Consider the following 12,704-nt stretch of genomic DNA (forward strand, 5'->3'; position numbering starts at 1 on the left):
GATGTAGTTGGTTTTGTAGCGGGATGTATTGGTAAACTACAGTTTTAAAAAACTAGTTTCTCCAACACAATAGTCAATTGATTTGGGTTTTAGTCGCCAACTCTGACAGATCAAAGCACTGCAGCAGACTAGTGATGCCGAGTGCAGAGATGAGCAGAGTGATTGGGAAAGAGTTGCCTTGTTAGCAGCATGCTGGAATCTGTTTTGACAAGAAGACACTCATAGATATGACTGGAGCTGGCAAGGCCTCGCTGACAGGGCAGCTAGCATGCCAGCAACCATGCTAGAGAGAGGGGGGCGGGGGGGAGAGAAAGAGAGAGAGTGTGTGTGTGTGTGTGTGTGTGTGTGTCTGTGTGTGTGTGTGTGTGTGTGTGTGTGTGTGTGTGTGTGTGTGTGCGTGCATGCGTGCTTGCGTGCGTGCATGCGTGCTTGCGTGTGTGTGTGCGTGCGCGCACGCGCGTGTGTGTGTGTGTGTGTGTGTGTGAGAGAGAGAGAGAGAGAGAGAGAGAGAGAGAGAGAAAGTGAGAGAGTGTGTGAGAGAGAGATTGCAAAGGAAAGAAATGTACTGTTACATTATATTCAGCAATCAATAATTCAAAAACAAAAATGATTCTATCCTCAAAACCGGAACTGGACAGACATTAAGGCCTTATTTTGACTTAGCAGTTATTACCGGTATGTTCATAACAGCCATCAAATGTGACGACAAAGACATTTTTCACTGTTCTCTTCGGTCAGAGAGTAATCCTCCTATAGCAACCAACCAACATCCCTGTTATCCAAGACTCAGTGTTACTGAGGTGGAACGGACATGCAGACCATGAACACAGCAAGTTGTAATTTGCTCAATTCAATTCCCACTATTCTCACAGCTGTGATGATCCCTGTTATGGGGATGACCAGGTGATCAGTCCACCAATAAACAAACCACCCACTCATGCAGTCTGTGACTCACTCAATCAGTCAAGTCAATCAATCAAACCATCAGCTCAGCTCAGCCTTCAGCATGTCAGTCAGCTGGAAGTGAACGTTTCCATTTCCTCATTATAGCTAAATGCCATAAATACATGAAATAATGGCTTGAAATGAGCTCGATATCTCATTTAATACCCCATATGACATAATACAGAATCATAATTGGCCATTGCTGCCTATAATACCCCACCTGCTTAAAACTGTCTGTAGCCTATGTCACTGTCTTTCTGATATGGGATATTGTGACTTTTGAACTTTTGCAATGCAGATTTTTGGTTGCTTCTAATTTTGTGATCTAGGAACTCTAAAAACATTTCTACTGCAATAGAATAGTTTCAATTCCCCTTTTTTAATTTAATACTATGCAGCCTACTAGGCCTATGAGGTTTTCGACAATACATGTTACCTCTGTAAATCCTACATGTAAGCATGTATAGGAGACACTCACGTGCGCCCTGGTCCTGGAGATCCACGTCTCCAACAGGAGCGCCAGACGCGTCTTGTGGAACCTGCCGGTGGTCTTCACGGCGATGAAGACGTCCTGTAAGTTCAGCGTCCGCGGGGTGACCGGGGGTCGTCTGCGCTCAGAAGACACCCGGTTTGCCCCAGTGAGCGGCTGCGGCGGGCCTACTGCGCCCCGGTGGCGCCCGTTCCCGGCGGTGATCTGCGCGTCCCTGGCCGGGTTTGACGCGTGAAGCCCGGCCAGGGAGGGCTGCTGGAGCGCACCAGGCGATGGATGCTGTATCACATTATGGAGTTTGGGGAGACCGCTGGTGCGCAACTGGAAGTCCACGTAGAGAATGATGAAAAAGGTTAAAATCAAGACTGGGAGCCTGCGGAGTATCCATCCCCTGCGCATGGTAAGATACAGAGAAAACTTCCCTATTTAGATTCCAATAGAGCTTCAAAACCATCAGGTCAAAAAAAGAAATACAAATCCCAACTTCTGCGTTTTGCTCGCATGGCGGTTCTCCAAATCAGCTTCCTCCTTGTATCAGCAGTGTCCCTCATAAAGTAGCCCAATTAATATATTGCGCATGACTGTAAACTATTTCTAAGTAGACAATTTTAACACTAAAAAATGACCTTTTGGGATTTGGCCCAATGTCAAACAGCCAGTTATGAGTCACTGTCTGTAAATACAGGCAGGCTGTATTCCTCTGATAAGCCGCTGGCAGTATGTGACATTGTCACAGTCACACACTCTGCCCCCGCTACCTGTCACCAGTGTCAAACTAGACAGAGTTATAGAATGGGACTTCCTGTCACCACTTTCAAAATAAGACGCTCAAAGCTAGAAAGAGACAATCTACCTGTCATTCTTTTGTTTTTATTAGAGAACAGCAGCCAGGGAAATACATGCTTTACACAATATTATATAATCTCTCAAGACAGACTTCGGAAAAATAGGCATAGGCTATATAGTTTTGTAATCATTGGGTTCCCAGATTGCACAATAGGCTATATGAACCAAAAACATCAACAAGTTATTATTTACCATGTTTTCCACAGTTTCATAAAGGGAGCTATAGTCTCCTTGAAGATGGGAGTGTACAATCTGTCAATATCATTATAATTAACAAGATTTGTAGAATATAATTATTTTAAAAATATTATATTCAGACCTCTCTCGGACAAGATAGATGCCACCTATAGATATACAGTAGTAGGCTAAAGGACTGGCAAAACATACACCCAGTATAATCCACTGTCAAAAACCATAAGGCAGACAACTCATCACAGCCCACTGAGCCTGGTGTCATGTTCACTCAGAAACAGCCAACCACAGCAAAACACTCAACCTTCACTTCACAGTCTTTCATTTCATTTTATTTAATTCTTTTGTTTTTACTATGTTTTAGCATTTAGTTTTATTCTTTGTCTGTCATGTAATGTGTGTTGTTGTCTTGGACTCCAGGAAGACTAGCTGTCATCTAGGCATCAGCTAATGGGGATCCTTTTAAATAAACAAATAAACAGAGCTTGACTTTTATTTATTAAAGATGGAAAACTGTGGTCTAGGGGGAAAAAACAGCCTGATCATGTGACCTCACATCCATTTTTCGCTCTAGCATCAGTCTGGATTCCAGTCCACATTGATTTCAGTGGGCGGGAGTGCTTGCCTTCACAGACAACTCCTTCAGCCAATCAGCATCGCCAAATCCAATCCAAATCCACTCGGCAGTGAAAACGTCTTTTCCACAGAGAATACTCTTGAGTCTATTTCTGCAATAACTGCACGTTATTACTTACGTTAACGTTACCGCTTGTCGCTTCGAAACCCGCCGTGCTTTTTCGCCAGCTGCATCTCTGATTGGCCGGTTACATTGTCAACCAGGCAATGTCGGCAGGTCCCTGATTGGCCAGAGCCGTATAATAGAAGAGTTCCGACATCTCCATTCACTCCAATGGACCAGTTTTTTTCCAGGAAGTAGAAAGTGGAACTCTTGAGTAAAAAAAGCAGCACTGTCGAGTTGCATCAAAATAGACAGTGTTGTACTTTGAAAGGGTTTTTCATCCCTTGAAATGAATCAAATTGTACATTATCGGCTTTATTTTAGCATGCAAAAGTAGCGCGAGACCCATTCCTGGCTGTTCATTGGCTAATGATTCTTGCATTTTGGTCCTCCGCTGACGCCACTCTCTCTCTAGAGGACACTATATAGATTGGCCTGTGCACTTTGTTCTGGAAATCGCTGGGGGCGGGCTGGAGGCCAGACTGGAATGAAACTGAATGTGAGGTCACATGATCAGGTTGGTTTACCAGGCTATAAAAGTGCTGTGAAACTTTAAAACTAAAGGCTTTCATTACAAATACAGGCCTATTCATTTTCACCACGGGTATTAAAGTTTCCTTTTATTCTGTTTTATGAAACAATGCCTCCTGAAATTCACTTTGCATTTCAAATGCACAGATGCTCAATATCCTCTCAACTATTTTAAACGCAAAAGTCCTAAGATGACTCATAACTTTAGAGCCTTACTGGCAATGTGCTTTATGCCAGTAAACATTTCAAACGGGAAGGAGCCAATTGTTTCTTTAGGGCGGCCTCTCATTTTGAAAGGAAACTCTTGAAATATTAATATGATGAGGGAGTATGGAACAGTTTAATAATATATAGTAATAATATATAGTTTAATATGATGAGGGAGTCTGGAACAGTTTAATAATATATAGTAATAATATATAGTTTAATATGATGAGGGAGTCTGGAACAGGGGTGTGGGGCTTTTCGACACTAATGTGAAGTGCAGTGTCATGAGAATAATTTGGGAAGTGAAGATGAAACAACAAACATTTATGAAAATGCTTCATGCAGTCATAACATTACATCTGTGCAAATGTTGCCTCATTACCAGGAAAGTGAATTGATGTGTGTTGTGCAGATGGTAAACAAAACCCCAGACTGTTAAATCAGAGCAGCTTCCCTCCAGGAGTCGACATGATGGGTGATCAATCTGATGGAGGAAAAGGCCAAAAAAGATGAGATGCATTAGTCTGTCTGTAATGCCTGAGTGTAGAGAGCAGGTTAGCATAGTGAGCAGGGAGACAGTCTGTAGTGCCTGAGTGTAGAGAGCAGGTTAGCATAGTGAGCAGGGAGACAGTCTGTAGTGCCTGAGTGTAGAGAGCAGGTTAGCATAGTGAGCAGGGAGACAGTCTGTAGTGCCTGAGTGTAGAGAGCAGGTTAGCATAGTGAGCAGGGAGACAGTCTGTAGTGCCTGAGTGTAGAGAGCAGGTTAGCATAGTGAGCAGGGAGACAGTCTGTAGAGCCTGTGTGTAGAGAGCAGGTTAGCATAGTGAGCAGGGAGACAGTCTGTAATGCCTGAGTGTAGAGAGCAGGTTAGCATAGTGAGCAGGGAGACAGTCTGTAGTGCCTGAGTGTAGAGAGCAGGTTAGCATAGTGAGCAGGGAGACAGTCTGTAGTGCCTGAGTGTAGAGAGCAGGTTAGCATAGTGAGCAGGGAGACAGTCTGTAGAGCCTGTGTGTAGAGAGCAGGTTAGCATAGTGAGCAGGGAGACAGTCTGTAGTGCCTGTGTGTAGAGAGCAGGTTAGCATAGTGAGCAGGGAGACAGTCTGTAGTGCCTGAGTGTAGAGAGCAGGTTAGCATAGTGAGCAGGGAGACAGTCTGTAGTGCCTGAGTGTAGAGAGCAGGTTAGCATAGTGAGCAGGGAGACAGTCTGTAGTGCCTGAGTGTAGAGAGCAGGTTAGCATAGTGAGCAGGGAGACAGTCTGTAGAGCCTGTGTGTAGAGAGCAGGTTAGCATAGTGAGCAGGAAGACAGTCTGTAGTGCCTGTGTGTAGAGAGCAGGTTAGCATAGTGAGCAGGGAGACAGTCTGTAGTGCCTGAGTGTAGAGAGCAGGTTAGCATAGTGAGCAGGGAGACAGTCTGTAGAGCCTGTGTGTAGAGAGCAGGTTAGCATAGTGAGCAGGGAGACAGTCTGTAGTGCCTGTGTGTAGAGAGCAGGTTAGCATAGTGAGCAGGGAGACAGTCTGTAGTGCCTGAGTGTAGAGAGCAGGTTAGCATAGTGAGCAGGGAGACAGTCTGTAGTGCCTGAGTGTAGAGAGCAGGTTAGCATAGTGAGCAGGGAGACAGTCTGTAGAGCCTGTGTGTAGAGAGCAGGTTAGCATAGTGAGCAGGGAGACAGTCTGTAGTGCCTGTGTGTAGAGAGCAGGTTAGCATAGTGACCAGGGAGACAGTCTCTCTGTAGTGCCTGTGTTTAGAGAGCAGGTTAGCATAGTGAGCAGGGAGACAGTCTCTCTGTAATGCCTGTGTTTAGAGAGCAGGTTAGCATAGTGAGCAGGGAGACAGTCTCTCTGTAGAGCCTGTGTGTAGAGAGCAGGTTAGCATAGTGAGCAGGGAGACAGTCTCTCTGTAATGCCTGAGTGTAGAGAGCAGGTAGTGAGCAGGGAGACAGTCTCTCTGTAGAGCCTGTGTGTAGAGAGCAGGTTAGCATAGTGAGCAGGGAGACAGTCTCTCTGTAGTGCCTGAGTGTAGAGAGCAGGTTAGCATAGTGAGCAGGGAGACAGTCTCTCTGTAGAGCCTGTGTGTAGAGAGCAGGTTAGCATAGTGAGCAGGGAGACAGTCTCTCTGTAGTGTCTGTGTGTAGAGAGCAGGTTAGCATAGTGAGCAGGGAGACAGTCTCTCTGTAGTGTCTGAGTGTAGAGAGCAGGTAGTGAGCAGGGAGACAGTCTCTCTGTAGTGTCTGAGTGTAGAGAGCAGGTAGTGAGCAGGGAGACAGTCTCTCTGTAGTGTCTGAGTGTAGAGAGCAGGTTAGCATAGTGAGCAGGGAGACAGTCTCTCTGTAGTGCCTGAGTGTAGAGAGCAGGTTAGCATAGTGAGCAGGGAGACAGTCTCTCTGTAGTGCCTGTGTGTAGAGAGCAGGTTAGCATAGTGAGCAGGGAGACAGTCTCTCTGCCTGTGTGTAGAGAGCAGGTTAGCATAGTGAGTAGGGAGACAGTCTCTCTGTAGTGCCTGTGTGTAGAGAGCAGGTTAGCATAGTGAGCAGGGAGACAGTCTCTCTGTAGTGCCTGTGTGTAGAGAGCAGGTTAGCATAGTGAGCAGGGAGACAGCCCCGTAACTCCTCTTTCCGGGTATGATGTCAGCGTCTACCCTACAAGAGTCCCATCTCCATACATAGATTTGCCTGCGACTTTGGTATCCAAGCTGTCTAAACCAGCGATACGCACGTATTTACAAGTGTCACAGAAACATTTCAAAGCCACAGACTTGAGAAGAAGGGTTCATAGCTTCTCAACGGCGGGGTTAGAAAGCTCGACGCTGCTCATAAATTCCTCTTTTCATCCGAAGTCTGTGCTGGTGATATTATTTTCTACCCAGCTTTCGACCATGCAGAGTGGCGCTGTTGAGCGCTGTGACGGCTGGGCTCTAACCCGGAAAAAATACCAGAAGCCACCGACCAGCAGGTAAGATACCTCACACCCCATTTACACCTGCTTTTTAAATGTGACATTTATCCAGATAAGTTATATGTTATTTAAGGAAAAATGCATGCTAAATAATGCAAGGTGTAAACACATTGTGATCAAGACATGATCAGAACTTGCTGACCACATCTGGAGGTAGTCTGGCTCACATTGTGTTCAGATCTTTTACACCCCATTTACACCTGGTTTTTAAATGTGACCATTATCCAGAGAACTTCTCCGGATACAGGTCACATTTAAAAACTAGATGTAAATGGCATGTCAGTCAGGCACTGAGTTGGGATGCAGCCTCTCCTCTCTCCCCAGAGGGTTTCATACTCCACTTCAGTAGCTGATTACAACTCAGCTCACCCGCCTGCTGCTCCTCCACCTGCACCTATACTGTACCTGCACTTTACTTTCTTGTCTGCATTTTTTATGTAAATAAAAAAAGAAACATTATACCAGGAGTCGTGTACCTGCCGTGCCACCTTATACGAAAAATCCACTTGAAAACATTTTTTAGAAAAGCTGTTGGTGATCTACCTTACTTTTCTGGGCCTATATGGTCCTGAATGTTTCTTATTCCTGCAGGATAAATGGCCAAACAGGCTGATGTGACATCACTTTCAGCAGCTCCAGTGGAGCTTTGATATGAGAAAATGTTTCAGGATCTAAAACATCTTTGGTAAACATCAGGTTTGGATGTCAGTCCATCAGAATCAACGACTGAGGGCTTCTTTCTACAGTGGCCATTTTGCACCAAGAGACGTTCAACAACCACACAGTGAGAGATCCATCGTAGAAGAGGAGAGAGAGCAGTTTCTCCACCCACAGGAGCAGGAGAGAGAGAGAGAGCAGTTTCTCCACCCACAGGACCAGGAGAGAGAGAGAGAGCAGTTTCTCCACCCACAGGAGCAGCAGAGAGAGAGCAGTTTCTCCACCCACAGGACCAGGAGAGAGAGCAGTTTCTCCACCCACAGGACCAGGAGAGAGAGAGCAGTTTCTCCACCCACAGGAGCAGGAGAGAGAGAGCAGGTTATCCACCCACAGGAGCAGGAGAGAGAGAGAGCAGGTTCTCCACCCACAGGAGCAGGAGAGAGAGAGCAGGTTCTCCACCCACAGGAGCAGGAGAGAGAGAGAGCAGGTTCTCCACCCACAGGAGCAAGAGAGAGAGCAGTTTCTCCACCCACAGGAGCAGGAGAGAGAGAGCAGGTTCTCCACCCACAGGAGCAGGAGAGAGAGCAGTTTCTCCACCCACAGGAGCAGGAGAGAGAGAGCAGGTTCTCCACCCACAGGAGCAGGAGAGAGAGAGAGCAGGTTCTCCACCCACAGGAGCAAGAGAGAGAGCAGTTTCTCCACCCACAGGAGCAGCAGAGAGAGAGCAGTTTCTCCACCCACAGGAGCAGGAGAGAGAGCAGTTTCTCCACCCACAGGACCAGGAGAGAGAGCATGCAGGTTCTCCACCCACAGGAGCAGCAGAGAGAGAGCAGGTTCTCCACCCACAGGAGCAGGAGAGAGACCAGCATGCAATGCAGCAGAGAGACAGGTTGGGTTTTGAGTAAGGCGTGCGCCCGTGATCGTAGACAGGACTGAATGTTCAAGAATAGTGATATTTATTTGCCCACACACCTCTCTCTCCCTGACATGGCACATTACTGTCAGAGTTGGCAAATGAGAAGTTCTTGTGTTTTGTCTCTAATTGTCTTCATCTTATTTTAATCCTTATTTTGGTTTATGCCTGCAGTTGCTATTGGCCAGTTTTATGGTTGTACTATTATTTTGGTTTATGCTTAAATTCGTGTGATATTTGTGTCAAAACTGACCAGTCTTAACATAGTCCTACCATTGTTTTACTTTTTCTGTGAAGCACCTTGAGATTTTGTTGTATTTTAAAGTGTGATATAAATATAATAAAAAATAAAATAAATAAATACAATGTAGTATTATTATTAGTATTATTAATATTGTTAGTAGTAGTAGACTTTACAGAGAATGTAAGGCTGAGGAAGCATGTCACCGACTCCTGGACCATCAGCACTGGAGCTGCCCAGGGCGGCATCTTCTCTCCATACTTCTTCTTCACAACAGCTGCACCTCCAACCATCAGTCCATCAAGCTCGTGAAATTCACAGATGACAACACCCTCATAGGGCTCATCTCTGATGGAGACGAGTCTGCGTACAGGCGAGAGATCGACCATCTGATGACTTGGTGCAGTCAAAACAACCAGGAGCTCAATGCCCAAAAGACAGTGGAGATGGTTGTGGAATACAGGAAGAACCCTGGGTGACTTCCCAGTGAACACTGTGTGTATTCCTTTCGCTTCCTGGGTTCCAGCCGGGACTTGAAATGGGAGCTGAACATCAAACCTCTCACCAAGAAGGCACATCAGAGGATGTGCTTTCTTCGGCGGCTGAGGAAGTTCAAACTGCCAAAGGTTGGTTCTTTTCTACACCTCCACCATCGAGTTCATCCTCACCTCCTCCATCACCGTCTGGTATGCTGCTGCTGCCCAGAAGGACATCTCCAGACTGCAGCGCATCATCCACTGTACTGAAAAGGTGGTCGGATGCAGCCTGCCATCATCCCTTCAGGACCTGCACACCGCCAGGATGCTGAAGCGGTCTTGGAAAATCATGGCTGACCACTCCCACCCTGGCTACAAACTCTTTGAGGCTCCTCCCCTTGGCAGAAGACTGAGGCCCGGCAGTACCAGAACCTCTAGTCATAGGGACAGCTTCTTCCCAACTGCCATTCACCTCTTCAAGGAGACTCAGAAGCTCAGAAGACTTTATCAGCCCCCCCCCACCCACCCCGCCCCCTGAGCACAGCCAGCTTGATAACGGGCCAGGGTCCCCCCACGTACATTATCCTGCCTAGGGGCCCTATGGAGCCCTCAGTGAAAATCTGAGGTCCTTGTCTGAGAGTATGATATGAGTGAAACGAGATTGAATATTCAAATTATGAGGCTATGGTTACATACATCATACTGTGTATATCATATACATTTGACTAGATTACATTACAATACATATCAGATACTGTAACTCCACACAGAAAGTACGCGGATGGAGATTCAAACCCACGACCTTCTTAGTGCTAACCACTGAGCCTCCCGTGGCACAGGAAGCAGGAAGTACACACACTGCTTATAGCTGAGTGACTCTCTGAGCTCTGCTCTCCAGCCGGCCCATAGCTATACTGTACGTCCTGTCTCCTGTTCCCGGCCTGTGCTGCTGTCTCTGGAGACTGCAGGCACCACCGAGAGAAAGAGCTTGATACAATTAATTCACCGCAGACCCTCATCGCCACCTTTGTTTATTTGTCCTTTCTCAGCGTTCTCGCCTTACATCCATCCATCCCTCCCCTCGTCTCTCTCTCTCTCTCTCCCTCCCTCTCTCTCTCTCTCCCTCTCTCTCTTTCTCTCTCTCCCTCTCTCTCTCTCTCTCTCTCTCTTTCTCCCACTGACCAGCTGCCTTCCCTTTCCTTTCTCCTCCTCCCTCCCAGGTAGTGTTGGGCAGTAAAGTAAAGTAAAGTAAAGTAAAGTAAAGTAAAGTAATGTGTTACTTACTGTAATTGTATTACTCTCCGAGTAACTTAATTGTAAGGGATTACAATTTCCAAAACCGTAATTATATTACAGTTACTAATCCAAGTAACTTGAAGTTACTGCATTACTTTCTGCAGCACTGGCACGGAGCTAAAACAAAGTGTGGAGATAAGGTCTGGGGCGATGAGAGACCACTGCGTTGCCAGAAGGTGATTGGATTTCTGTCCTCCTGTTGATGCCGAGGTTAATTATTGTTCCAATAAAGTGAATTCAGTTCTAAAAGGAGCTAACTTAACACGTTTGTATGCATCGCTTTTTCAAAAGGGGAGGTAGTGAAAGTAATAGTCAAGTAATGAGTAATGTAACGAGTTACTTTTTATGCTAAGTCATAAGTAAATGCGATGCGATGCAGATTTTATTACTTTTTAAAGGAGTAAGTAACTAATTACATTTCCTGAGGAACTTGCCCAACACACCGCTTCCTGGTCCGGCCCAGCCCAGCCCAGCCCAGCCCAGCCCAGCCCGGCCCGGTCCGGCTCGGCCCTCTGCACCCCGCCCCGCCCCTCGCGGTCCCCCAGGTAAACCAGAGACGCCCGGGGCACACCCTGGCCAGGAAAGGCCCAGGATCGCCTTACGGCCCAGCTGAAAAGAGCCTTTTTAAAACAGCGAGTACATCGCAACCCCACTTTGAACAAAGGGCCAGGGGAGTCGAGGGACCAGACCCCCTTTCAGCTCTTTGTCTCTGGGCCTGCTCTCAGCTCTCAGCTCTCCACTCTCCGCTCTCAGCTCTCAGCTCTCAGTCACACACAGACTTGGATGGCACTCAAATGCTGGGATTGGAGAAACATCACTGATACACAAGTGAGGATGTCATGAGACCACAGGGGTCCCAATGGCTTTGAATGTGTTGTCCAGTAAACCAAAGTAGCTGTACAACGTATCCATGCATATACTGTCTGGTGTGTCAAAGTGTTAAGACTGGCCTTTTAAAAGGACTACTTTTAGATTTTTTTAATTGCCATCATTATATGTCTACTAGTATAGGTGTATTTAAGACATATAAGACGTGGTATAGCTTTCCCCCATACAAAGCGCTAAGCCTGAGTCCCACCGGCAAACTAAACCCCATGGAAGACCACTTAACTCCCGAGGCAGGTAAAGTGACCGCTGTGTGTGCGTGTGTGTGTGTGTGTGTGTGTGTGTGTGTGTGTGTGTGTGTGTGTGTGTGTGCGTGCGTGTGTGTGTGTGTGCTATGGCTTTGGTCAGAGCAAAGCTTAAGTACCTGAAAACCCCCCTGTTAACCTTCAGTCTCCTGCTGAATGACTCCACTCTGTAACGCTTTACGACCCCGTCCGGTTTGCTGTCCCGGCCATTCAGCTTATTGTCACTTTTCTTTTGAGATAAAAAGATGTCTCGTAGATAACAGTATAAAGTGCAGATCAATTATGACTTGTCCAATGATAAGAATGTGAAGTGTGTGTGTGTGTGTGTGTGTGTGTGTGTGTGTGTGTGTGTGTGTGTGTGTGTGTGTGTGTGTGTGTGTGTGTGTGTGTGCGTGCATGCGTGCTTGCGTGCGTGCGTGCGTGTGCGTGTGCGTGCATGCGTGGCCTACTGGCAAGTTTAAGGCCTGCGATTACCAACACGGGGTGCTTCCCAGACTCCTATGGCCACTGCTCGTTTACAAGGTGGTAGGTACCCACTTCCACTGTTGAGAGGCTGGAGAGGAAGATCAACACCTACATGAGGACATGGCTGGGTGTCCTGAGAAGCTTCCGCTCCATTGGCCTGCGCAGCAGCACAGGCAGCAAGCTGCAGCTGCCAGTCACATTTGTGGTCGAGGAGTACAAGGCAGCAAAAAACACACCAGGCCATGATGCTGTGAGACACAAGAGGGCGCCACGCCAGCACAGCATAGAGGGAGGCGGAGGAGCGACTGCATCATGTCAACATCGTTGGGGCAGGAGCCCAGGGCAGGCTAGGTCTGGGCTGCAACATCAGGGGGCAGGCTATAGACCAAATCAGCGGGGATGTTTACATCTACTTCCGGTTACCCCTAGGTCCACACATTATAATGGCGGTGGACGGCACAAACTGACGTGTTGAAGACAAAAACAGACAAAGAAGACAAAAATGGTTCATCCGTGTTGTGTTGTTGTTTAATATCATTCATAACAACACTTTCACTAACGTTAGTGGAGACCAGACTAGCTAATTTACCTGTTGGACCAGACCAGAGTAGACTTGAAGCTAA

At 46.9% G+C, this 12,704-nt stretch overlaps 1 protein-coding gene across 1 annotated transcript in view; it reads right to left on the reverse strand.

Annotated features, from left to right (window-relative positions):
- Positions 1–2,120, reverse strand: part of mfng (MFNG O-fucosylpeptide 3-beta-N-acetylglucosaminyltransferase) — a 32,706-nt gene extending 30,586 nt beyond the window's left edge. Inside the window, exon 1 of the mRNA XM_083634925.1 lies at positions 1,424–2,120. Within this exon, the coding sequence (XP_083491051.1) occupies positions 1,424–1,834 (411 nt within the window). The 5' untranslated portion in view covers positions 1,835–2,120. The remainder of the gene's footprint in view (positions 1–1,423) is intronic.
- Between the last annotated feature and the right edge of the window lie 10,584 nt (positions 2,121–12,704).

Source organism: Poromitra crassiceps (genome assembly GCF_964638095.1).
Source record: "Poromitra crassiceps genome assembly, chromosome: 4".
NCBI classification, from domain to species: Eukaryota; Metazoa; Chordata; class Actinopteri; order Beryciformes; family Melamphaidae; genus Poromitra; species Poromitra crassiceps.